General features: G+C 45.1%; 1 protein-coding gene across 3 annotated transcripts; it reads right to left on the minus strand.

Moving 5' to 3' along the window:
* Nucleotides 1-1,501: 1,501 nt before the first annotated feature.
* smad3a (SMAD family member 3a) lies at nucleotides 1,502-27,405 on the minus strand. 3 transcript variants are annotated; one of them, XM_069705683.1, is made up of 8 exons: nucleotides 27,104-27,405; nucleotides 7,577-7,770; nucleotides 7,166-7,300; nucleotides 6,143-6,268; nucleotides 4,869-5,081; nucleotides 4,538-4,675; nucleotides 3,512-3,656; nucleotides 1,502-1,625 (listed from the first exon to the last, which is right to left on the minus strand). In XM_069705683.1, the coding sequence occupies exons 1-8, from the start codon at nucleotides 27,304-27,306 to the stop codon at nucleotides 1,502-1,504; spliced, it is 1,278 nt and encodes a 425-aa protein (XP_069561784.1). In that variant the 5' UTR covers nucleotides 27,307-27,405. The 3 variants fall into 3 exon arrangements, with proteins under 3 accessions (XP_069561784.1, XP_069561786.1, XP_069561785.1); XM_069705685.1 differs by having other exon boundaries at nucleotides 3,512-3,795; nucleotides 4,512-4,675; XM_069705684.1 differs by lacking the exon at nucleotides 27,104-27,405 and adding an exon at nucleotides 26,294-26,418.
* Nucleotides 27,406-27,532: the final 127 nt, after the last annotated feature.

Here is a 27,532-nt window from a genome sequence, read left to right on the forward strand (position 1 = left end):
TAGAATTTATTCCTTTTTTTTTTTTTTTCCAACGTTTCTTTTTTTGTTGTTGTTACAGTCCTGAGTGTGCAAAAAAAAAAAAAAAAAAAAAAGTCAGTATGGCTAAAGAATAAGACCGATATCGTGGACTGCTGAGAGACAACGGCAATAAAAGCAAAAGGCATCTTCCTGCTCGCTCCGCGCTTCAGAGCCTCCCGCAGAGAAGTCGCACGAGCGCGTTTGATTTGGAACCGAACAAGTCCGTGAGACGTTCTCCAAGTCCTGCGTGAATGTCTGTTCCTGCACATATTATACCAAGCCACACAATAGAAATGCTGCAAAAGCGTTTTGCAAATTGGCAGAGCTTTCCTGAAGTTTAACGCGGGACGCATTTCGCGTAACCCTCTAAGACGAGCGCTACCGCCGTCCAATGTCAGCTTCGTCGGTATACCGACCTTTTTTTTTTTGTGGTTTTTTGTGTTGTTTTTTTTTTTTTTTACAGAAAAGCGTCGTCGTCCCGACGACGTTTGGACATTTCTACCGTCTCGGTGACGGAGTTACTTTGAGTAAAGACTTCCCCGTGCGCCCCGCTGTCATCCTCGAGCGTCAGAAGGCTTTGACAGGAGCGATCCGACAGGTGGTTCGCGGCTCCGGAAGGGGGAACGGGTTCATCTCGGGTCTGTTCGTTTCTGTTTGAAGCTCCAACACGTTGAACGACAGTTAAACATGTCGTCAGACTGGCTGCATGAAAAAAACAACAAAAAAACAAAACGACAGGATGAAACTTCCCTCCCCCCCCAAACAAACAAAGTCCTGCAGGGACTTCCTTGACGTAACTCATTTTCAATGCGTCTCACTGGGTCACATTTGTAAAATGTCTTCATAACCTATCAAATGCCCAAAATACAGAAACAAAGTCAAGTGAAATGCATTTTAACATCTGCTTTACAAGTTTGAGATTAATGCTTAAAAAAAAAAAAATTAATACTTTTTTTTTTTTTTTGAAATCCACTGTTCACTTCAACATCTGTACGTGTAAAATGTAAAAGAAAATCATGAAAAATGAAGTTTTTAACTAAAAGAGGAAAGAAAACAAGAATCTCTTAACAGGAAGGAGGAAAAAAAAAAAAAGAAAGAAAAGAAAACATCCTCCCGTTGCTACGGCCTCTCTGTCCCTTAGATACAAATGACCATCAAAAAATACTTCCTGGACATAACGTGGAGATCCTGCTAACATGGTACTGCATTAATGCACTCGTCCCCTTTCGCCACAAACAACATGTATATAAAAAAAAAGTGCTACCGGCAGCTGGTGGGGAGGAAGGACAAACCGACAGAATGAAAAGGGGACGGGGGGACGGGGGGACGGGGAGGAGGAGGAGGAAGCGCCACCTTTCAGTACTCGTGTAGCCGTTCGTGTCTGCACGCAAAGTCCGTGTGGTGTGTGCTTCAGTCGCTGAACAGCAGACGCGGTCGGGACGATGAAGGGTCCCCCCCCCCCCCCCCCCCTCCGACCCCCCACCTAAGAGACGCTGGAGCAGCGGATGCTCGGGGAGCCCATTTGCGTGAGCACCTTGTCGAGCCACTGCAGGGGGCCGTTGAGGTGCAGCTCGATCCAGCAGGGGGTGCTGGTCACCGTCTGTCGCCTGGCGGAGACACACGAGGAGGAGGAGGAGGAGGAGGAGGAGGAGGAGGAGAAGCACAACCAGACGTTAGGTCCTCCCGCCAGCCCGTTTGCTCGGAGAACAAACTTGAACTTGGGCGACGGCATCGCCGCTTGAACGCGACAACCTCGAAGTTACCTGACGGTCAAACGCGGCCTAAAACAAAATGTCATTTTGTCGGGATCGTTCCGCAACCGAAAATAGGAGGCTTTGTTTCGTAAACATTTTCTCTCTTTGTTCTAACTTTGAAAAACAAACAACAACAACAACAAAAAAAAAACCTGAGGAGGAAGTAAAACGCGACGCTGAGGCTTCTCCAGTTACACGTCGCGGAATGAAAAGGTTTTCGTTTATTTAAGTCTCGATTAGAAAAAGAAGAGGCGGTTTTATCGAGGTCGTTCGGCATCTCGGTCGTCGTATCTGTTGGTTCTTCCCAAATTATTGTTATTTCTTGTTTTTTTTTGTCCCCCAGAGGAGAGAGGAGAAGTTTTCAAACGGACGCCCTCTCAGCGGGCGAGCGCAGAAGCGGAGTTCAGCGACGGCTCTTCCGCGTTGACTCGCCGCTGAAAGGCCGACATCGGCTGCAAAAACGCTGCAGCCGACGAATCACGCAACGCAGGTTGCGTGTGCTGGAAAAACAAACAAAAACAAACAACAACAAAAAAAGCTTTCGTGTTTCCAAAAAAAGATTCGTTTGCCGACTCCCGTTATTGATTCCTCTCTGCTCTGCCAGCGATGTTTTGTTTTTCTTTTGATAAATCACGTTTGTCACCAGAGACGTGCCGAGTTTAAAAAAAAACACAAAGGCTTTTTTTTTTTTGGATTGGTGTAAAAAGTGAGAATTCGGACCTCCTGTTTTGAGGCAGCTCAAATGGGGGGAAGTAAATAAACCGGCGACTGTCAGTCGTCGACGTCGTCAACGACAACGACAACAGCAGCAGCGGGTGAATTGGATGTGTTGTCGTACATTTAGTTTCCGAATTGGCCGGCCGGATGAACAGAAACGCTTTCCAGCCGCGTGATCTCCTTCTGGTTTATATGGTTTGTTAAATGAAAGCTGGAAATAAACTTTTTATCCGAATAAATCAGGAACCGCATTTGTTTTTTTTTAATTTATCTATAAATTTGTCTGTTTATATCTGGTTGTGTATTTTTTTTTTGTGAATTAAAAAAAAAAAAAACGCGGGTAAAAAAAAAAAAAAAAGGAATAAAGAGTTTTGAAAAACAACCAGCAATGGAAAAAAAAAAAACGACAAGCGAGAGCGAGGTGAAGGTGGTGGACGGAGGAAGAGGAGGAGGAGGAGGAAGAGGAAGAGGGCCTGGCTGGTCCAGAAACCTGAATCCTGTTTGCTAAGTGTCTCCACATGTGTCGGCGTTTGGCCCGAACGGGACCGGCGAGCCGTCACTCGCAGGACGAAAGGTCTCCCTCCTCTCCCCGGTGGAAACCTCCCGAGCAGAGCCGACTTCCAGCCAAACCGGCTCCTCCGCTTTTATTCCGTCTCGTCCGTTCTCGCTATCAAGCGAGTCAGACGGTGCGGAAAACGGGGGCGGGGATGGAAGAGGGGAAAGTCTGACATCTCCCTTTGACACGGCACATGTGTGTTTGTTTAAAAAAAAAAAAAAAAAACAGTCTGGCCGTGCCAAGAGGGGGGAGGGGGGTGGAGGACCGTTTCTATCGACGAGGTCTCGGGCGACGTCCCGCGCCCGATTCGCCGGGGGCGCGAGCGGATGCCTGCGGGCGGCGGCGGCGGCGGCGAGATCCCGCAACGCGATTCACGGCGCGCTTCTCTGCGGCGTCTGCCGTCGACGGTGACGGGCGCGCGCCAGTCTGCCGAGGCGGCAGTCTGCCGAGGCGGTGCCGATCTTACCTGTACTCGGCTCCCCAGCCCTTGACGAAGCTCATGCGGATGGTGCACATCCTGGTGAGCTGGTACACGGCCTCGAAGCCCTGGTTGACCGACTGCGCCAGCAGCGCGGCGAACTCCTGGTTGTTGAAGATCTTCAGGTTGCACCCTGGAGGGAACAGAGCAGAGCGGGGGGGGGTCAGAAAAAGAGAGCCGAGGCGACGCCGCCGAAGTCGGGTCGGCTCGTTTTTTTTTTTTTTTTTACTGGGTTTAGAGGCGTACATGAGGAGGAGGGAGGAGGAGGGCGGCTCGGGGAACCCCCAGCGTTGTTTTAGGCATTAAAGGCATTTTGCGGTAGTCGAGTTGCATTGTGGGTAACGGGAGGCAACCAGGTATGCGTAAATGTAAGGTCGATATCTCTGATGGCTTTCTTTTCTTTTCTTTTCTTTTTTTTTTTAAACCGGTTTTGTCTGATTTCACACGAGAGGAATCACGGCGTCATTATAAAATCAGGGGATTCATCGTTTCATATTCAGTGTAAAGTTTTACGTGACACACGGACGCATTTATTCCTTTGCGTATTTGACCTCGTCCCACCTTCGTTTGTCCGACGGCGTCGAATTCAGATTGGGGTCGAAGGTGTTCCCCTCAGATCGAAGTTTACGTAAAAGCGACTTTGTTCTCTTGTTCGGAGGTGAAACCGACATTCAAAACCACGTGTCTGAAACGCGGCTACGCACTCAGACAACTGCATTGTTCATACTTTTTTTTTTTTTTTAAAGTGTGGAGGGAAAAAAAATAAAAATAAAAATCTGTAAGACTTCAAAAACAATCAAACAGAAAACATGTGGTAAAAGTAAACAAAATCAGAGCGGAAGGGAAAGAGTTGTATTTTTAACCGGACCGCGCTTCGGCCGGGGAAGTCGTCCCGGCGCCGACGGCGGAAATAAACGACGTGATCCGGGTTCGCGGTCCCGACGACGCAGCTTCAGTTTCGTTGATAATGTCTCCCTGTCCTCTCAACTGTCTCCGCGTCAGCTGGACACATACCTGGAGGGATCTTGCAGACCGTGGCAGGGTGCCAACCGTACCGCTGGTTGCAGTTGGGGCTCTGGACAAAGATGGCACTGTCGCTGAGACACTCGGCAAACACTTCTCCTCCGATGTAATACAGCCGCACGCCGCGGCCTGGAAGAAGACGACGACAGAACAACAGATGAAACTCAAAAGCCGCGAAGGCGAAGGAGGCGACATCGGGAAATTGAATTTTTTTTATTTATTTTTTTATAAAAAGTCTCATTTTTGGAGTCTTCTTCTCTTGTTCGGTAATTTAGCCTCACAAGGAGCACCACCGTCGGGGGGGCGGTGCCGCGAGCCCTACCGATGTGCCTGCGCGTTAACTCCACGGCCGCGTTGCGGTTGACGTTGGACAGCAGGCCGAGGCAGAAACGCTCCGAGTTGGAGGGGTCGGTGAAGCCGTCCACCGTCAGCGAGGGCTGCGAGGCGTGGAAGGTCTCGCCCACTCGCTGGTTCAGCTCGTAGTACGAGATGGAGCACCAGAAGGCCGGCTCGCAGTACGTCACGGGCTGGAGGTCTGAGGACGAGAGACAGAGAGAGAGAGACCGTGTTGGGGTTTTTTCATCAGACGGGAGGGCGTGGACAAACCGGAGGACACCGGAGACGCGCCGGCCAATCGGAAATTTGACGTGAATAATTCAGGAGGAGGGGAAACGGGAGACCGGAGTCGAGGCCTCGGGGAGAGGAACGAGCGGGTGCGAATCCCGGGAAATAACGTCGGGGGGGGGGGAAACCAAGCGGACGGGAGAGGAAAAACCGAAATGAGGAGCGGCCATTGCGAAGAGGAGGCAAAATGGATGAAACGTGGGGAGAAAAAGGGGGCCGAGGCGGCTGTAGGGGGGGGAGGCGGGGGGACACTACCAAAAAAAAAAAAACCACACACACAAAAAAAAAAAAACACAAGGGAGAGCTTGCGTCACAAAATATCAAACCCATACGCCGTTTCCCAGAAGCTTCCACCAGACGAAATGTGGAAACTCGAGCCTCACGGTGTGGGACGCTGCAGCCAGAATGCTCAAATTAAGACTCATCCTCGCTCGTTTTCACTAACTTCTACCGGTTCTGGTAATTTGCTCTTCTTTTTTTTTTTTTCCCCCCTCGACTCGGCCGCTCTCGCACAACTTCGACGTTCGTCTTTTGGGCTTTGATGTCCAAGGACACAACTGGACGGCACCGCCAAACGAAACTGGCGTAATTTTGTTGTTTCGCCAGCAGCGCCGCGGCCCGAGGCGCCCCCCACCCCCCCTGCCGTTTTTTTTCCGTCCTGATAGAATAAACATAGGATATTGTTATTGATGTTACTGCGGGGCTGAATGGTGTCTTGGTCTGTTCAACAGCTCACATGGCGAGCGGGAGGACAAAGGCTTCTTTCATCACCTGGTTTCCGCTTACAAAAACGGGGTTGAAATCAAACAGAGAGGTCCCCCGGTGGGGAGAAACACTATTGAAATATTTGTCTGTAAGTGAAGGCAGACAGTCAGAAGAGCGCTCTCTCTCTCTCTCTCTCTCTCTCTCACACACACACACACACACACACACACACACACACACACACACACACACACACAGAGGTCTTACCTAGGCTGCTGTGTGTGGGTGAAACGGGGTTAGGTGACAGGTTTGGGGAGCTGGTGTCCATGCTGTGGGTCATCTGGTGATCGCTGGTCTCTCCATCCTCGCTGAGGTAGCCGGGCGGTGGCGTTTCTGAAACGTGAAAATACATATCAGAACAAAACAAAACAAACACACACACACAGAGACAAAAAAAACAACAACTCATCATATGTTTGGCAAACTTCCCCAAGATAGATGTGGCGGAAATCCCTGCAGTACAGTTTGAAACATAACACCGCCGGTCGACAAATAACAACGACGTCCGAAATTAAAATTAAACACGGAAAAAAAATGCCCGTTTGGTTGTTCTGACTCGGTTGTTCTCTTTGTCTCTCAAAGTTAAACTGACAAGCATTGTGTCGGGTGTCTAAATTGCACCAAATTTGACAACGCAAACCCTCCGGTCTCCAGCAATAACACCCACCACGTTTGAAGCAGACGGGACGAACGGCTGTCGAGATATGAACGGGAGAAACACGCAGGCCGAGAGTCCCGAAATGATATCCGGCAAGAAAATGTCCTAACCGCAGCGGCGACAGTTCAATTATCTGAAGTCAATAAGAATCCATCAAGAGTTTCAGGGAGTTGGTGCTGAACGTATGAACAGAAGAGCACATTTAATAAAGAGGAGCCCTTCCACGTGAACGCCGACGCACAATATCCAACCTTCTGTTCACAGCCGACGCCGGGACGTCGTCCTAAAAGCTTCTCGCGCAGGTCTCGGCGTAAAAAAAGGGGGGGGGGGGGCGGTCTGACGCTAAAACCGTCACCTCTCGTGTAAAACACTGCAGACACGATGAATATCTACGAGGAGAGGCCGTCGGGAGATGTTGGCCGCATCGCCACTCCGCCCTCCGCAGCAGACGGCGTTCCGCCGAACCGTTGGCCGTCGGTCGGCCGCGAACGCTTCCGATGTCCGACGGACGAGTTCTGACGGGACCGTGAACCGGTCCTCCGCGCGAGCCGTGTCCGGAGGCGTGCCGCTACCTGGTATGTAGTTGCTCTGGGGCTCGATGCCAGCGGGGAAGTTGGTGTTTTCGGGGATTGAATGGCTGTAGTCATCCAGAGGTGGGAACTCGCTGGGGATTTCTGTGTGTCTGGGCACCAGCACCGGCGGAAGCACTGTGTAACGGACATGAAGACACACACACACAAACACGCGCGCACACACACACACACACACACACACACACACACACACACAGAGATGACAAGTAGTACCTCAGAGTGAAGCAGCGGCGATCGGCCTCATGCTTGGATAACATACTCGTGCGTTGTAACAAAATTGGCAAAATAACAGGGAAAATATTGAATAAACCCTTAAAGTATTAAAACAACACTCTTAATAGTTCACTGTAAAACCAAGATGATGTCAGAAGAAAAAAAAAAGTGTCCTACCTGGCGTCTCGACTCTCTGGTAGTGGTACGGGTTGACGCACACCTCGTCCTTCTTGGTGTGGAAGGCGTACTCGCACAGCTCCACCGCCCGGAGCTCATGGTGGGACTGCAGGTCGGGCCAGCGCCACAGGCGGCAGTAGATGACGTGGGGGAGACCTTTTCTGTGGGAAACCTGCAGACGGCCATCCAGAGACCTGCAGACGGGGAAGGACAGGAAGCATCAGAGGTTTGTCAAATCATTTTTGGATCATTTCTTGGCCTCGGATGTGTTCTGTAATATCAGATGATTTACTTGTTGTTGTTGTTTTTTTTTTTTTTTTATTATTTGGAAAATAACATTGTTCGTAGTTCGTTGTTCCTGAACAGCATTTCGTTCCACCGCGCCCGTCTTCATTTTTTTTCTTATCCGATACGATTGAATAGTGTCCGATCAGCCAGCTCTATCCCCATTTGGTGTGTCAACTATTGTGTTTTCATTGCCCGTCAAATTATTCATAAAAAGAAAAAGAAAACAAACAAAAAAACAAAAATCTCTTTTTCTGTATTTTTCTGTGTTCATGTGTTGTTTGCCTCATTTTAGGGGTGTTTTAACCCGTAATTCATGGGATTGATTTTTGCTCTATTTGATCGGTTGTTGCAGGTTTGGGGGTTTTACCGTAAACGTGCGTTATGACCACGGGCTCTGCGGGTTTACAACCTTTCCTTTCACGGTGTAGAGTAATAAAAACGTTAAAAACAAAATAAGGGATCTTAAATCATTCTGTACATTGTAATACGACACACGCAGCTCCGTCCTCCGAAATATATCAAACGCTAGATTTGATATTTACTATTGTTGTGAAGTCCAGGCTGACGAGGGTCCCAGCTGTGAGCACACCGGTTACGAGCTGATGTCTAATAATAAACAACCGGCAACGAGATTACGGTACGTGTAACCGGAATTGCGTTGTGTTGTGTAACATCTGTGCTCATCTGGTGTACGACGTTGCTGGCAGGACGACGATTTAGGCCGGCGGACAGTAACGAGCGCTCGTTTGACGTTGCAGATTGACATAATGGGGTTGTTCCCTGTAATCTCGGCACACGATCACCCACGAAGAGAGAGAGAGAGAGAAAAACACACACACACACACACACACACTCATCATCTTATGCAAGAGACATCGACCACATATGTCCCCCGCTATCTCTCTGCCTCGCCCACTCTCGCTCGCGGAGTAAGTTTCAAAGGGTGAACCTGAAGCCCTATAGGAGGACAAATATCAGCCTACAAATAAAAACAAGGCCACCGACTGTCAAACCAGTCAAAGCTCAGCAGTGCTCCATCTGGGTCAACCATTGTACAACCAGTTAGTGGGGTTGTAATTTTTCTTTTACCATCTGTCCACTTTAAAAGCAGCTGAGCAGTGTGTACGGTGGCGGGGGGGGGGGGGGGGGGGGGGGGGGGGGGGGGACGAGCTGAATTTGCAAATGGTGCCCGTGTGCATTATGTGCATTCAAGCTCACTAAAGCGTGTAGTTGAAGAAGCAAGAAATCCGTATAGAAAAGCGGGTGGAAAAAAAAAAAAAACACATCGCAAAAGCCTGCAGGTCAGAGCTGATGTGTTCCCCCCCCCCCCCCCCCCACCACCAGATAGAAATCTGCAAATAAAAGCTTAATGAGGGAGCAAATACGTCAAAACCGTCCGGCACCCTATAAACCTTACGTAATCAAATTCTTCACGTGATGAAAGTCGGGCAGCACGCCGCGGGGCGGAAGGGAAGTCGCTTCGAAAGGCATCCGCAGCCACGGGGGAGTTTTTCCTCAATTTGTAAAAAGAAATTCTTTCAATTTACAAATTAAAGCAAGAGTTCTTTTCAAACACGACGAGCTGTTATCGCCAATCCATCACGCAAAAAACAACAACAACAACAACAAAAAACAGCAAGTTCACCCTCGTAAAATGTCACAATAAAACCAGAGCTGGGAGATCTGTAGCATCTTCTCAATTGGGAGTTCCTGTGCTAAATGGTGAAATGTGCCTCCTCTGCTGCTCTGTTAAACAACAGCAGTGCGATCAGCGAGTCAGATGAGTCGCATCAATAACAACACCAGGAGCTTCAGCTGTCTCCCTCGCTGTCGATGAGAGTCGGAGCTCACGCCCGATCCGAGAGAGCTTCAGACTTTTAAGCCTTTAAAATAACAACAACAACAACAACAACAACAGCAGCAGAAAACAACGCTCACTCAGTACTCAGCTTTTGATTTTAGCGTTGAGATTTAACATTAAACACCACTGAGAGATCTGGCTGCTCCCACAAGTACAATCTAGGGATTTACACAGAGAAGACAAATAAACACAAACACCTCAGTTTATTATCCAGTCAAATACAAAACCGTTCGATGAACACTCTTTCTGAAGCTGATCATGTTGATTTTTTCTTTCTTTTCTTCCCCCCAACGTTTTTATAGCCGTACTGGAGCTTGAGGCGATGCTGAGCAAACATGGTATTAAATGTGATCCGTTAAGTGTTTGCGAAGGTCCACTTGTGACTTCTGTTCCTCTTTTCTATTTCAGCTTTCCTGTTCTGTAGATATTATCATGATTTACTGTGGCTGTTTCTTTTCAGCGTTACAGAATTTTACACTCCTTATGACCGATTGCAACACATCCTTGTACAGCTGCACGCCGCCTCAAAAAGTCACTTGAAAGATTTCTTTTAAAACTACTTGGAATCTAAATTACTGAAACACTTTATTTTGATGTAATTAAAGAAAACACAAAGTTAGTAGTTTTAATAAAAATTAAAATTAAAAAAAAAAGGAACACAAGAAGCTGAAAAAGTGAATCACTGTAAATTATCCAACAGCCGCGATGACACGAGGGAAACACATGGAAAGTGCATTTGCAGAGGAACAGTAATCACATGTCGACTCACTAAAAGCAACCAAAGACATTTATTTAATGACACCACAAGGTGTTCAATCAAAAGTTGGAACGATCCCTCTCCAAAAATAGTGCACTGAAAGAAGAGACGTAATATGTCACGTGTTCCCTTACTTGTTTTTGGACATGAAAAAGTACAAAAAGCCCATTTTTCACCACAGATGTGTTTAATGGTCAGAGAGGGCTGATGTGATGTCACTGGTATGTGTGTTTGGTTTCGGCTGGTGAACGGGTGTTTGGTGGGGCTGTGAGGGACACACGCACACGCGTGTGCACACGCACACACACACACACACACACACAAACTAGACTGGCTTTACTGGCAAATTGGTGTCCTGCTACAGTAAATGTCCCCTTTTCCAGTCAGTGTTTTTAAGGAACAGGGTTACAGTAAAGGTATGACTCACCCTAATATGTTTAATAGCTGGACTGCACATGTGCGATCTATGAAAAGAGGATCTAGGCACAACTAGAATCAAGATGTCGTCACTGCTACACGAAGTCAAATAACAATCACCAATCCTGTGGTGGACATTACCTGAGACTGCAGAGCATTGCTTGTATTTGAATGTGTTTTTTTGTTTGTTTTTTGGAGGCCTGTTGTCACTTCTTCTTTTTTGCGAAGCACTTTATGACTTTGTTCCGTGAGAGGTGCTATATTATAAAAACTTTACTTTACAAGACTTAAAACCTGTGTATATTAATATGTATTTCAAGGTAACAGGGTAATTTCAAATCATGCTCTTTTACACACGTGGTACAATGTCTCGGGGAGATTTATGAGGACACGAAAGCAACAGTTCCCAAACAAGCCCAAATTCTCCAGGAAGAAAAAGTACTGAAAAAAATGGCAGAAACTTGAGAAGCAGTTTGAACGCTCCACCGCTCGGTGAAACACACATCGAACCGTCTTGGTAAATCAGCTCATATTATCCAGCATGTGGAGGTGTCAGATAAAAAATCTCCCAACGTCCCTCAACTATTTGATTTGTGCACAGGAAGTTGAACACGTCTCAAGTTTGGAATGAGTATCGAACTAGTTGGTATGTAAAGAAATCAGACTGGAACTGAAATAAATGGGATCGGTGCGTCTCTAAATGCTGTATCCCCCCCCCCCCCCCCGACCCCTTCTATGGTGGTTAGTTTGATTTAAAAAGGACCAAAAACCAACAGCCACAGACACAATACGAGGCACACGAAACAGGTCCAGACACACACTGTATCTCTGGGATTGTGAATGACTCACTTTATGGAAGAGATTCATCACGGCACGTTGAATGAGACTTTGATGAGAACCACCACCCTGACAGTAACAATCACTCCTGCGCCACCATCAAGCCTCAGCCTGTTGTTTAGAGGACGAGCCGGTAGCACGTTCGAAACGTCCAACCACAGATCCTGCAAAACATTTCAAAAATGATTTGGAGCTCAAGAGGGCTCCAGATATGTAGCGGGGGGGGGGGGGGGATTACTATGACCCCCAAACTCCCTGCTGGGCTGCTGTGTGCTTGTTGCAGACTGAAGATTGAAAGGACATCGGTGGGACCCGAGGCCTTCGGACGAGCATTTTTCATCCTCGGCTGCTCGCGACGGCACCGGTGACCGCCAACACAAACCGCCACAGACCGGCTGTATTTACGAAGTCCCAACTTGCTCTGAATAATGAGAGGAATACCAACAATGAAGGAATCGTTGTTGTTGTTTTTTTTTTAACGGCATATAATTCGATACAGAGTCTGATTATGTTTTACAAGATGAATGGGGTTTTAGAGTATATTCAGTAATGTAAACTGTATGAGAGCTTCAGCAAATGACAGATGACATTACTCGATTAACCAATTGTTCGTTCTGTTTGTATAATGTCAGAAAACTGTTTCTGAGAATACAATGCGACATCTTGAAATGTCTTATTTGGTTTGACCAACAGTTCAGACCTCAAAAATATTTACAGTAAATATAAAAAGCAACACATCAACTATTTATCCAGTTTGAAATATAACTCTAAAAAGTCTGACATTTTAACAAATCGCTTGTTTTGGCAGACCAAAATCCAAAGCTTTGTAATTTCCATCATTTTAAGATAAATAAAAACATTAAATGCTCACATCAGGAAGGCCATAATAAAATGAAATAAATGGTTACAAAATATTTCCATTTCAAAGTTAACTCAATGGGAGGAAAAAAAAAGAAGAAAGAAAGAAAGAAATCAAGGCGAAGAACACCTCCAAAGAACAAAGGACTGATTTCACCATGAGTCATACGCCGCAACGTGAAATAAATGATCTGAAATGTTCAAATGTCCACTTTTCTGTCCTGCATTGATTTTTTACATCAATCTGCAGAGATAAAAGCTACTTCAAACATTTGAGTGTCTGTTCATCTTTAGTTCATCTTGATTCTCTCTCTGATTGAGAGCAGGAGACAAAGTGCTGTTGTTTCTCTGTGAAGAGGCAGTCGGATGCTGTCCAAAAATGAAAGGGACGAATTGGTATGGATTTTTTTTTTTTTTTTTTTTTGCTACAGGGGATATTCTGTCAACATCATTGTGTTTCATGACCCGAAGCAGAGGCTGAACCTGACCTTTACACCCAGCCAGCACGTCTGTTTGTGTGGATGGGAGGGAGTGTCTCTCACACACACACACACACACACACACACACACACACACACACACACACACACACACACACACACACACACACACACACACACACACACACACACACACACACACACACTGAGATCAAATAACTATACTTCCAAGATATTCAGAAATTTAGTGTTCATTTGTTTAAGGGGTTTGTTCGAAAGAAATCTACAAGTGTAGAAACATACATTTTATACGTGTGTGTGTGTTTTTGACTGACTCACTAAACAGACTCAGACAGAGCAGATTGAGCTTCACTAAGCTGAGGAGGAGGGGGGCAAAACAAACACTCTGAGGCATGCCCAGTTACACTCAGAGACACCAACATATACACTGTGTGTGTGTGTGTGTGTGTGTGTGTGTGTGTGTGTGTGTGTGTGTGTGTGTGTGTGTGTGTGTGTGTGTGTGTGTGTGTGTGTGTGTGTGTGTGTGTGTGTGTGTGTTCAGCCTGGCAATGGTCTGAGGAGTGCTGAAAACACACACACACACACACACACACACACACACACACACACACACACACACACACACACACACACACACACACACACACACACACACACACACACACACACACACACCCTTCTAGTGGGCTCAGACCTATTGACATGGACTTTTTACAACCCTCTGCCAACAAGCCTCGAGCTCAAATGAAAGTCTGAGTCTAAAAAGATGCCGGTAAACACTGTGAGAAACTAAACGCCTTTCAAAAACAACTTTTTTTGTTAATCGTTAGTTTGTTTGTTGTTCAGCAAGGACACATAAAACATCCTAAGCTCCAGTCACAATCCGTCCTTTAAGAGCACAGAGGGCGGAGGACGGAGTGGGTGAAGGATAAATAAAGGAGGGTGCTGCTGGACAATAGAGCAGGCAGACTGTCTCAACAGCTCAGGGCAGCTCAGAGTGTCTGTGACTGAGCCCACCCCTCCCCACCCCCACCACTGTCCTCCGTCTGTCCCACCGTCCCACTACCCGACCGCCCTGCCTCTGCCCCAGTGCGGAGCGAGGGGTGGGGGCGGTGGGGCTATAGGGCTGAAACAGCCTTTGTGCCTTTCATAAAGTCTGCGGCAGGTCTGCAGAGCCACAGCCAACAGGGCTGCAATCCAATGACATTTAGCAGAGGGCCGCTGCCCTCCAATAACAACATGCGAAGAGACAAATCACTCACTGGTTCTGGAGAAGGTGCTGCTGTGACCTTCTGGGTTCAACACACCTCACTGATGTGTGAAGTCCAACTCATTTCAGGAGTTAGTTTTGAAATGAAGTATTCTGCAACAGTTTAACATTGTTGGTGATTTTTCTTTCAAACTGTTTTTAGCTGCTGCTGCTGCTGCTGGTGCTGCTTCCCTCTTTGCATGAAGGACACATCACAGCGTAGGATCTGTTCTTGTACGGCTGTTTTCACCGGTTAATCCTTTATTTTGCCACCTTTCAGAGAATTTGCATCCGCAGAATTAACTCCATTACATAATTATAAAAATAAAGATAGTTACAGTCAGAGTTTTCTCTGCAGCTAGGCTCTCTTTGTTTTGCTCTCTCCAAAACAATACAGGGGGGGGGGGTTGGATGCCAGCGAGACAAATAAGTAATTCAAGGTATGATAGTGTAGCGTAACAACTCGTGAGTTTTAAGGTCACTCGTATACCTGCTTTTAAATACATGTTTGCGTGAGCATCATGGCTCCCTCACGTATCCTCCAGAAATGAATGCAAAGTTTCTGCAAGATGTAACTCTGAATATAACCAGAGAGAAAGGTCAGCGGCAGTTTTAGTTTCACGACTGCAGTGCTGCAGAGTTTTAAAGACAAAACTCGTGCAGGTCAGACACACCTGTACTTTCAGACGTGATCTTAACGTCGACAGCATTGTAACGTCCATGAACGTTGCCATGGTTTCCGTTTCATTTAGACGGAAGATTTTCCACTTTTGGTCAGGGATGATTAAATCGTAATCTGCCTCGAGTAGATATGGTTTTAATATTCCAGATAGCCACCGCATGCGTATGTTTTGGTAAAAAAAAAAAAAAAAAAATCAAGTACCTAATGCCTTTGCACATACTGTTTATAGCAGTTAATACTACAGCCAGAAACATTAGAGGGGTGATTCTCGGAGTAGAAACAGTACAGAAGACAAAATATTTATGATCTTTCTTTATATATACTCATATCATCCAACTCTACTCATTACACAATATTTGATTGTGGCCGCATTGCATTATATATATCAAATGGTGAAAACAAAGAAACTGCTCCGTAACATTTGTGTTACAGTGACAGCAAGAAGTCCTTGTGCTTTGGTAGTGAGGGACAGATGGTTAAATCTTAAGACTTGCATAAAAGTTCTCGGTTTCACAATGACGCAGACTTTTTCACAAAAATAAAACTCGTTTTCAAAACATCTTTCTTTTGGTTTTTGGTTTACACAAATCTGTCAACTTTTCTGTGATCAACTTGATCACACAGAAAAAATGCACAAATGTTGGCTTGTGAATGCATTGCAGCAGCTGTTACACACACACACACACACACACACACACACACACACACACACACACACACACACACACACACACACACACACACACACACCACTCTCTGGAAAAGCCATCAGACTTCTCTTTTTCAAACAAAGGTTGAAGAGAGTGGTGGGTGGGTGGGGTGGCGGGGGAGGGAGGGAGGGGAAGTGTGTGGGGGGGGGGGGGGGGTAAAAGGGGACCAAGAATAGAGTGTGAGAGAAAAGCAGGTCTGACTATGGCCCATAGGTGATATCATGGGGCTGAAGAGCGCTGGTAACAGTGAAGGAGGGCCTAATGTGAAATACGAAACCGGCAGACAGAGGACTGGCAAGACTAGACGACAAATAACAGAGTCTGGAGTCCAAAAAACAGGGGAACGATGGAGGACTGGGAACCATTAGTTTTACTGCTAATAGTCAATGAGCTGAGCAGCATGTCTCTGAACCGAAATGATGAACGACCGAGAAGATTCCAGATGCAAGTCATCAATAAATTTCTCCCCACAGTCCAGTTTTTCCTACAGAGTGTATGCAGGTCTACTAGTCCAGCGAAACGAATGCTCATTCTCTTAAACAGACATCCCCCCCCCCATTGTATCGTCCTCCATCTGGATAACATATCAATCAAGTGAAATTTCAGTGTTACTTAGAACTGATATTAACTTGGTATGAAGAAAATAACAAATATCAATTGTTGATTATTCACTCGGTGGCTTAAAATCAACGGAGCTTCATTCATTACTACTGAAGCACAAATATTGGTTATTTGACATTACTTTTCCATGCTTAATAACAAACCATTTCTGTACGCTTTAGAGCCCTATTTTATAGCATTTTTTCGGAGACTTCAGCCACAGATGTTAACCCAGGTGTTTCCCACATACAGGCTTGGGCGAGCCGCCCCCGTACGTACGTCAACGTTCACCCAAATATATTTTGGCAACTCCGAAAGAATGACGCCATCTGTGATCGATTAACTATTAACCATCTCACCTCCCTCGAACCGTCCCGTACTTGTTAGTTCTAGCATCAAACGGAGTTGGCTGATTGGGGTTTCATGTATGTCCCTTAACATATCGATCTCTTTGGCTGTTTGAGCGGTTACAGTAGTACAAAGGGTGCAGTTGTTGTCAATTCAAATAAAGTTATCTCCACTTCACCTGTCTCTCCTAAGCTCCACTCCATGTGGGTGGAGCGAGGGTGGAGCAAGGGCATGACCCCCCCCCCCCCCCAAAAAAAAAAGACAAAACAAAAAAAAAACCAGTTGCACATAAATGAAATAAATAACATCAAATGTTTTTGGTGGGACCATAACAGCCCGGACAGGCCTGCAAACGAGAAGGTCTGCCACTGAGTGAGGGAGGGATTAAAATTACACCATTGGTCAGCCAAATACCACATAACTCACTCATGAAGTCACAATTGGTCGGCCGAACGGCACAACTTCTTGTATCTGTTTCAAATGAAAAGCTTATGGGACATCTGTAAATGTAGCTACAGAAAATAACCTCGGTAACACACTCCCCCTCCAAACTGCAGAAGTCTCTGCATGCACATCGGTCACATGACGTACCAGCCACCGCTAGTAAATTCTCAAGCTGTGGGAAACACTGTTGACCACATGGTCACATCAGTGGTTGATTATTTCAAGAGTTTATGGTCAGACATCTGAAATAAAGGGCAGAATAATGGCGATGTGAGCCGAGACATGAGCCCCCCCTCCCCCCCCCCCCAAAAAAAAAAAATCTGTGGCGAGTGTTTGAAGTTCAATACACAAAAACATGAAACAAAAATGTAAATAATATCAGTGAGAATACTTAGTACTTAGAGAAAATACACAATTGTTAACAGATCGCAAAAAAATGGATATACAGCTGCAGTTTTTCCCATCGGTGACAAATTATTCCACGGACCGGCAGTTTCTCTCAGTTGTGACGCAAGCCATCGGAGAATAGTCGTCATCCATCCCTCTATTTTCTAAATTGTTTATCTATTTCAAGCTTATTCCAACATGCAGTGGGAGTGAGGCAGCCTAAACCCGATCTGGGCCTTTATTCGTTTATTGTCAAGTTACCGAGTTGAGAAATAGAAATAAGGTTTTCCACTAAAGCTTTTTTTTTCTTCTTCTGCATTTAATAAACATAATCGAAATTCTTGTCACATGTCTAAACAGAAGCAGCCAAAGAAGAACTTAAAAAGCCTAAATCTAAATCATAAACTATCTGATCGTTGAATAAGTAAACAAGGTTATGATGTCCAGACCAACACCAGACAGATCAGCAGTGTGTTATGGTGTGGATAACACACACACACACACACACACACACACACACACACACACACACACACACACACACACACACACACACACACACACACACACACACACACACACACACACACACACAGTATAGACAAACACATTCATCTTCACACCTTACAAACTAATCTGAGTTCCCTGTTCACGTAACCTGCTTCTTTCTGTGTGATGAAACCAGCAGTCCCATGTTTCATTTTCACCGCATCCACTGCTCCACAAACCATATAACAACAAACTGCTCTCAGATGAGGATATTCGGGTCAAAATCTTATCAGATTGCTGTCCACAGTCTCTCATGTCACTGTGTAAGCAGAGGCAGCGGCATCAGCAGCAGCAGAGGTGGCCAGTGGAGCACAAAGGCACATTTGTTGTCTGCTGAACGTGTCTGTGTGCCTTGTGCATGTGCACTCCCCCGCAGATAGTGAGCCAGCAAGGGCCAAGTTGAGGCAGAGCTGTCTGTAACCCCTCCACCCGTGGTGCGAGCCACAAACCAAACAGCAGCCCACGCCCTCCTCAAGGCCCCGGCAGGCAGAAAGAGCATTCCTCTGAGCTGACTAACCACACGTATGCACACACACACACACACACACACACACACACACACACACACACACACACACACACACACACACACACACACACACACACACACACACACACACACACACACACACACACACGCACACGCACACAGACAGACACACAGGAACATGTACAATGACATAAACAAAAAAAAAATGTATATGAACTTCCCTTTAATTAAGCAGCCTGAATGCCGCGATCAAATGTTGTTGTTTTTTTAGCATGAAGATACTATATGAAAAGATATGCTGCGCATATAGAAAATAAAAATGTAAAAACTTCATCACATTAAACCACATGAGATTTCAGTCCGTGCAATTAAAACTTTTCAGTGTGCTGTCCATAAACCTTTATACATCATCAGAATCTTTTTTTGAAGGACACTTATTCATTTTCACATCAATAACATCAGCAACAAAAAAAATGGCACAGTATTGTGGCATTATTAAACTTATTCAAAGAACTAAAAAAAATCTGTGCCCAGCGGTGGCAGACAGGTGAAGTTTGACTCATTCAGCTCTTTGAGTTCAAAACTCTTTGTTTGCGGCGAAGTAAACACGATAACAGACACCCGCACACAGACGCTTTCATCCGTCTCGACTCGCAGCAGTATCCCTTTTCTGTCGAGCAAATCAAACGGTGGCAGGAATCCTGAACCCAACCGAAGAGGGCAACTTAGATCAGCCCGCCACACAGACGCACAATACACGTAAACTCTGCGTGACCCGTTGTTGTACCGGGTTCCTGTCGAACAACGCTGTCTCGGGTGACTCTGGTGTGATACTTGACATGGAAGCCGCCTCATTGAGAGCGTGTTTTAGAGCTTGTGTAAAGAGGAGACAGCAAACTTTGACCACACCTAAGCACAACTCGGGTAAGGCTGAGAGAAAACGAGCGGGGAATCGGCAATCTCCCAATACAAAACTGGACTTACTCTAGCAGTTTATGTATTTTTGGTATGTTATATCGTCATTGTTTTATGATTTCCAAACTTAATAAATATTGTCCACTGTAGTGCATCTGATACTGTCAGAGATATTTAATGATTTGAAGCAAGATGTTGGAAAAGAGTCTTCAACATTTACAGCAATGAGTCTGCAATATTTATCTATTGGTTTATCGTCTTTTTCGAAGCAAAAATGTCATATTTTATGGTGACAGCTTGTCAAATGTGAGAACTTTCATTCATTAACCTTTATATCAAACTGAATGTCTGAAGGGTTGGGACTTTTGGTCAGACAAAATAAGGCACTTTTCACTTTTCATAGAAATTGTACGGACCAAACAGTCGATTGATTAATTAAGAAGATAGCCAGCAGATTCATTATAATAATTGGTAGCTGCAGCAATGAAAATATCAAAATATTTTGACAGTATGTTACCTCTATTAAGTGGCATCTAGTCACGCAACTATAAACAACTGCTTCGAAAGTGCCTCATCTGGATCTAACCTGCTGCTGGAAGTTAAATCTCTGCAAGTGAATCATAATCACCCTTCGGCTTTGGCTTTGCATTTAACACGCAGAAAAAAAAAAAAAAATCTTGACTCAAATACGAGGACTCTCACCTGCTTCAAGAGGCACAATGGAAATATAAATATGCCAATGAAGCACGAACATTAGCAACAGCACACATTCACACAAGTATGGCCAATAATGTGGCTTGATAGAGGTGGGATGTTCAGCCCTCAGCAAAATGACAGGACGTACACGGTTTGTACAGTGTGTACGTGTGGCATTCAAGCAGATGATTAATAAAGCAGTGCAGGTATATGTGATATCTTCAGTAGCTGCAGAGTGTGTGTGTGTGTGTGTGTGTGTGTGTGTGTGTGTGTGTGTGTGTGTGTGTGTGTGTGTGTGTGTGTGTGTGTGTGTGTGTGTGTGTGTGTGTGTGTGTGTGTGTGTGTGTGTGGGTGTGTGTGTACTTAATGTAGTCTTTCACCCAGACATGCAGACACGCTTCTTTTGATGTTGAATTATTGCGGTCCAGCTGGAAAACAAACCAGTTCTATCTCAGCTATTAGCAGGTGTATTTTCTTTTGCATGCAAACCACACTAACCACAGTCTCCCTCTGATAAGCTGAAGAATCCAAGATAGTGCTTCTTGCCAAACCGTCTGCCTTCCTCTCTTTCCTCACCTAAACCCCTGGGCTTTCTGGTTTACCTTTCTCTTTCGCGTTCAAATTTCAATCCTATCTCACCTGTGCTGCCCCTCCCCCTTTTATTATATATTTTTTTTTAATTGTTTTTTTTTTATTGTGTCTTCTGTTGATCATTAATGTCCCGTCCTGCCTCATCAAAGCACATTCTCATGTCATGATGACAGGCCGTCCCTTCCAGCACCAGACACAACACTGGTAATCCCCGACTCCTCTTCAGCGCTCTGCATTCCCCATTCATCTCCTCCACACTTTCTCTCATTTCACCTCCGTCTGACTCCACTCTCCGAGCTCAAAACACGACAGCGTGAACCTGGCTGATAAATAATTTCAACGAGTTTCTGTCTGAGACGAGAACAATTCTACTAGAAATAAAAATATGTTTTCTATAAAATTCCACCAGGGTTTCTAAGTGCTGAACGAAAGCCCTAAATTCAAAAGGAGGTCTAAAACTGCTTCACTAAATATATTGGTTTGGACTTGTAGCTTTCAGTCATAAACTGTTCTGGAGCACAAAACCATCCAGAAATGATTTTACAGCACATCATAGTTTCGGCATGAAAACTAATAACAGGCTGACTAAATCACTGCACCGGCTCTACTCTGCTCAACTCTACTTCACTTTGGGTACCAGGTACTTTTTCTGGATTTCGTTTCCCACTGCAGATAGCATCGCCTCAACGTGGCGCTGTTACCACGGCAACGCCCCATGAAACTGCCGTGATATCATCTTCAACGGGACACAAACAGAGGAAGGCCTCACCTCAAGTGACCACAGGGTGGTTTTGCGTGTTGTCGTTAATCAAGTAGTCTTGTGAATTAAAAAGAGATGGTGGTTGAGGTAGCTTGGCTCGTTGGTGCCGGGCGTCCTCTTGCACAGACAGTTATTGTTACGCCCGTTTCTGGCCAATCTGCAATGTTTTCACGTCACCTTTTTACTTTTGCATCAGCTCCTGAGGAACCTCGATGCAGGTGATACAAAAAAAAAAAAAAAAGAACTAGTACGATCCTCAACTTGGAAGACCAAAAAAAAGAAATGAACAGACTTGAACCAGGCATGGCAGTGGAAAAAGAGGGTAAAGAAACATTGACATTGTTTGTGAAAAGCATACTAGTCTTTCTGTCCTCCTCTGCTTCCTTTCTGTCGCCCTCTTTCTCATGCCCCGCAGTCCCTCTCACTTTTTTTTTGTTCCGTCTTTCTCGTGTTATCTCTTCTTTTATTTCTGCTTGGGACTCCTTCGCTCCGTCATGCCCCGACATGCAGCAGTGTGAATCAGACTGCAGTCTTGCTGTCAGGAGGGATGTGTGTGCACACGACAAAATGCGCTATCTACTACTGGCCCAAACCCAGAGTAAGTTATGGTAGGCAGGAGTGAGGAATCCACTCCCCCAGGGCTCCTTGAAAAGACACAACGCCACATACCACATACCACCAACACGAACCCGGGATAAGATCTTTGTACGACACACCAGTGTTCCCAGAACTAGACTGATTAGAACTTCCATATTGTCTTCAAGTCAGCTCCCATATTTCTGTCAAGGATTGTTTGGCTTCCGTACATAGTTTTCCATTAAAACGTCCTCTGTTCCAACATGACAGCAGCGTTACAGCTAGCTGGTTGCGTAATTACCATTTGACACGCAAGACGAGACGACGCGTGAAGCTAAAGTGAGGCTTGTGATGTCTACCCGTTGTCTCTAAAAAAAAAAAATCTATCCATCGCGGCAACGCTACTGTAATTTGTCTTCTTCCAAGTCTTCCACTTGACAGCACTTCCTGCTTTCTAGTTGCTCGTGATTAGTTTCCAAAATATATTCTAAGTACGGAAACGACAGATTCGTCCACTGCCAAGGATTTAATCAATTATTCCATCATTTACTAAGCAAAAATTCTGAACACAAGCTTTAAAATCATGAAAATGTTGTGCTTTTATATGTTTTTAGACTCTTGGTTGACCAGAACAAACTATCTAAAGGTGTCTACTTGGACTGTGGGATTTGCGTTTACCCAATTTCGGCTTAATGGTAAACTGAGAAATCAAAATAATGAGCCGAGTCATCATGACAATAACTGCTAATAGTCTGACGGAAATGAAGGACTGAAATATTATAACAATTGTCACTGACTTTGTAAAGTTAGAGTTTGCAGAAAACAGTTTTACAAAACTCTACTTCAGAGGTCCACCAGCCAACTACATTTAAGATAACGTTAGGTGAGAGTCATGTGGTAATACTGCATCAGTAAATTAATAACCAACAGTTTTACACTGGAGATAATTTTTTTTCAGGTCAGCAATAACACACAGCTCTAGTGTCAGATATGAACTAAGAATTGGTTGCCTGCCCAGTTAAATAAAGTAGCAGCCAAGTCGTTCTGTGATGATGAGTTAGCCGGGTCTTTGACAGGGTGGATATGATCAATCTCCTTTGCATAAACAGTTATGTTCGACTGTTTATGAGAAAGAGGCCTTTTTGCAGTTTAGTGTATGCAATCAAAATAAAAGAACTGACCTCGTAAGTTGAGGAAAAGGCCAATTTAGAGACGGGCACTATGCCAGCCAGTGTAGGGTACGTGATCGGGGTGAGACTCTGGAGATTCGATTCAATTCCTACTGTTGGTGTCAAGAATTTGATTCAGTAGAAAAAAGGGGGGGGGGATTATATTTTGGTTGTGGCTGTGTCATTCACTTACTCCCGTCATGGTTATAAATCCATTCACAAATGTTGTTTTTACATTATGTTGACGGAACAAACAAAACAAAACAGAACAGAGTGCACATACGATGGTTGTCTTGTAGTTCATCTTCACCTTCAAAAGAGTTGAGGTTTTTTTTTTTGTTTTTTTTTGCTGCATTCTGGATGTAATCAAGGTAAATCAAAATAAATTTTGCAAGAAAGAGGTGGAGTATTTGCAGAAGCGCTGATCACATACAGACTCATGTTGGATGAATCAGAGCACCGAGCTTCAGCACTAACAACCGAGGTCAGCTCACCAAAAGCATAGAAAACCAACGTGGTCCATATTCCGCTCACACACCTCTCTGCTCCTCTGGTAGTCAGTCAATGACACCAAGACCAGAAACTTGAAGTAATGCGTACATCGTTTTTTTTTTCCATTACATAACTACACTGAGAGTTCGACAAATATAAATCTCACAGTGGGAAGTTATTTAGTTCTTGTCCTAACTCGGATGACGACAAATTTGCAGTTTGGAATTAAGCGCTTATTTATCTGCAAATGACACTAAGTGTGAATGTTTTCCAAAACGGTTACAAACCAATCCGTAGTTATAACAATGTGTCCTCGTCGGACACCGTCGCGGTTAAAGTTCGGGCAGGTTAAGGCACAAAAATGACTTGGTTAGAATGAGGGGAAGGTCATGAGTTTGGGTTAAAACAAACCCTGTTTGGTCATGTGAGATCAACATTGTGGTTTGGGCTTAAATTACCACTTCCTTAAGGTTAGAGGTCCTTCATCTTGGTTAACGTCAGGGAACAATCATGGCCATATCTGAAGAAACTCAGATCGAAACAGGAAACAGGAAGTGAATATCAGTTTGATGTTTTGTTAACCTATTTAACCCAATCCTCTCGGAAGCTTTTGACTATTTTCTGTTTCGCTCCTGATTTCCTCGGGTAGAACCGAGACACACTTAGCTTCTGTTCATAAAAGACCTCAAACAACAGAAGGAAAAACATGCATTAGTCATTTAGTCTCGTTCGTGCGTTGCAGACTACCAAACTTCACATCCACCCCTCAAACCGTCGGAAAGTGGTAGAGTTTCATGGCTTGACGCGCTTTTCGCACCGATGTTTGTAAGTAACCCAAGTTTACAGCTCACAGGAAGAGAGGGTTTTAAAAGGAGAAACGGAGAACAGTGGGAGGGAGGGTAGGTCAATACCACAATACCACAATTGCTTGTTGTTGAGTGACTAACAGTTGAACTTGGACATGAGCTTCAGCTTTCACTTTGCTTATTGTGTCTCCAAAAAAGTTAAAAAAAAAAAAAGAAAAAAAAAAAAAAAAGAAGCTCATTGTCAAAACCACAATGACCTGAAAGGCTAGTAAAGCAACAGCCCTGCCCGAGTGATAGTCAAAGCCCGGTACACTTTGTTTTCGGCTTCAAACGGGGATGTAAGTCAAAGTGACTGTGACTAATGTTTGTCCATGGGATGCAGGCTTTATCTCCAGTTTAAACACACGCACGCACGCTGCCCCGCTGCCCACGTCAACCACCCACACACCACACGCACCCAAAAATAACTGCATCTTGACCAAACTCACCAAGTTGTGATTCCATGGTTTTCCAGCCAATGATTGTCGTGTTATTTTAGGTGTTCTCATGCAGGTCACAGCCCTTTAAAAATGTGACTTTCCTAAAACTGTTAAGCATCCAATTTTTTTTTTTTTTTTTTTTTTTTTACTTCCTGGAAAGTTCATTGACAAACAAAACTCACAAGAAGAATTGACTTTGGACAAAACATATCAACAGTGTTAACTTTGTTTGACACAACAGGGAAACATTAGTCTGGACATTTCAATATCATCTTCCGGTATTTGGCCCTCTGAGCTAGGATGAGTATATAACTTGTTTTCCCTTTTTCCAAGGACTCTCCCTTAAATTACCACCGGCCGATACGCGATACGATAATAACGCTGTTCCACCGCCAGATGCAACTATCGACTCGATCGATGCACAGTGCCCGCTTCCTCCTGCACTCAGCATCACTGCAAACCGCCATCGAGACGGGTAGCGGTGAGCGTCCTCGGGGGAGTTCGTGTGTCAGAGAGATAGGCGCTGACGTCCCCATGGACAGGCCTGAACATGCAGGCAGCTGCTGCCGGCAAGCCAGAACGTAGGGGAATTAATAGAAACAGCAGCTCTCCAGGGACACTGTTAGCCCACACTGACAGCCAGCTCTGATCTGGGGTCATCTTAATGCACTGAGCCTCTTCCCCTCTGCATTAGTGGTGGGGAAATATGAAACCCGGATCATGCCAAACATTATTTAACTTTCCGGGTAGGCTTAACTATGAACGCTGGCCCAGGCCTGTGCAAGCTGCCATACGCACACTTGTGGCAATCAAGAATGTGGGCGTGCCCTGCGTGGGGCTCAATTTCCATCTGACATAGTATGCTATTAAATCTGAATGGCCCACGCCTGCATGTGAGATTTTACACGCTGAAGTTTTTGGGTCTTATAAGTACAAGTCGCAAAAATAGTAAAATAATTCAAAATACCTGCGACTGCACGCTATAAACTAATGCAATCTCAGACCATAAAATGACAGCAAATACTAGAGATAATATTACGGTTTGTTTGTTTTTTGTTGAAAGAGTTGTTGATTTAACTTCATAACAATTTTGAAGGTTTTGGAGGTCGTTGTGCTCCTTTTGCACAACAGTGAGCGGTCTTTCTGTTATCGACCCTACATTCATACGGAGCTGCAACCGATGCGCGTTTTGGGTTACTGACCCGGGTTACTGACCCGGGTTATTCAAATGTGATCTCACGTGAAACCCATTTCAGGACTTGAGTACTTGTCAACCGTACCTCCCGAGCTCCTACCTGTCACAGCCTTTCATCGAGGTGAGGAGAGCAACGGCGGTGAATCGCTGAAGCTACCAAGCAGTAATCTTGATGTCAAACGCCAGTGCTGATTATTTGCTCCTAAAATAATGTGCTGATAGACAAAATGTCTTGAACGCTGCGGAGAGGCACTGAAAGCAGAGCACCGAGGCTGGCTCCACCGACTCGCCTACGCACTAACAACGCTAGAAAGCGTCCCAGATTAAGGCCAAGTTATATAACTTGGGACTCCATTAGTGCCTTTTGCATTGCATGTGCTATGCAGGCTAGTTAATGCACACACTACATCCTCTTTTCAACAACAACAACAACAACAAAATCACCTCAGTTTAAACTGTCAAATCGATATCACGGAGGAGCTGCAAAGAGACTTCGTTTCAGTCCACTCGAGGTAAAGTGTGCGTAAGAGGACAGCGCGATGGCACGGCAGCCCACCGACGAGATGTCGGGAGCAGTGATTTGCTAGCCTAGCTCTTCACGCGTTTACCTGAAACCTCCACGCTGTTGTGAAAAGAAACGAAAAAAAGGACACGAGAGTTTGAAATAGTGGCGCGAGAAAGGAAGTGGAAATGACAACTCCGTTAAGTAACGATGTGCAACAGAATAACGACGACACGGGAGGAGACGCTCGGTTGTTGTTGTTGGTTGTTTTTTTTATATATATATATATACGTGCCAAAGCTGTGATAATTAAACGTCCAAACAAATCCTCCATCCTGAGGCCACTTCAGCTGGCCAGGATGCAGATTTCACGGTCAACACCCCCCCCACCCCTCCTCCTCCCCTTACCTCGGTATGGTGATGCATTTTGTGTTGATATTCTGGGTGGTGATGGCTTTCTCCAGTTCGTCCAGCTGTCCCGTCTTCTTCAGCTTCTTCACCAGACTTTTCACGGCTTTTTCACACCATTTCTCCTCCTGGCCGTTCTGCTCTCCCTTCTTCCAGCCCAAAAGTCTTTTGACAATCGGGGGAGTGAAAGGCAAAATTGACATCTTGAGTTCAGTTTAAGTCCGTCCAGTGTCGAGAAGTCCGTCGCTTTGGACAAAACACGGCAGCAGCTGCTCCTGTAAACGGCGGATACGAGAGCGGTGTTTAGTTTAAATATATATATATATATATATATATAAAAAAAAAGAACTGGTGTTGTTTGTTAAACGCCACAGGGACTCATCTCGGAGTCAAACCCCGCAGTTTTAGCGCACTCGGTGTGCCTGCTCC

This window comes from Brachyistius frenatus, unplaced genomic scaffold (assembly GCF_029030835.1).
Source record: "Brachyistius frenatus isolate BFR_SWC_R1_liver_20210118 unplaced genomic scaffold, ASM2903083v1 Contig_58, whole genome shotgun sequence".
Taxonomy (NCBI): domain Eukaryota; kingdom Metazoa; phylum Chordata; class Actinopteri; family Embiotocidae; genus Brachyistius; species Brachyistius frenatus.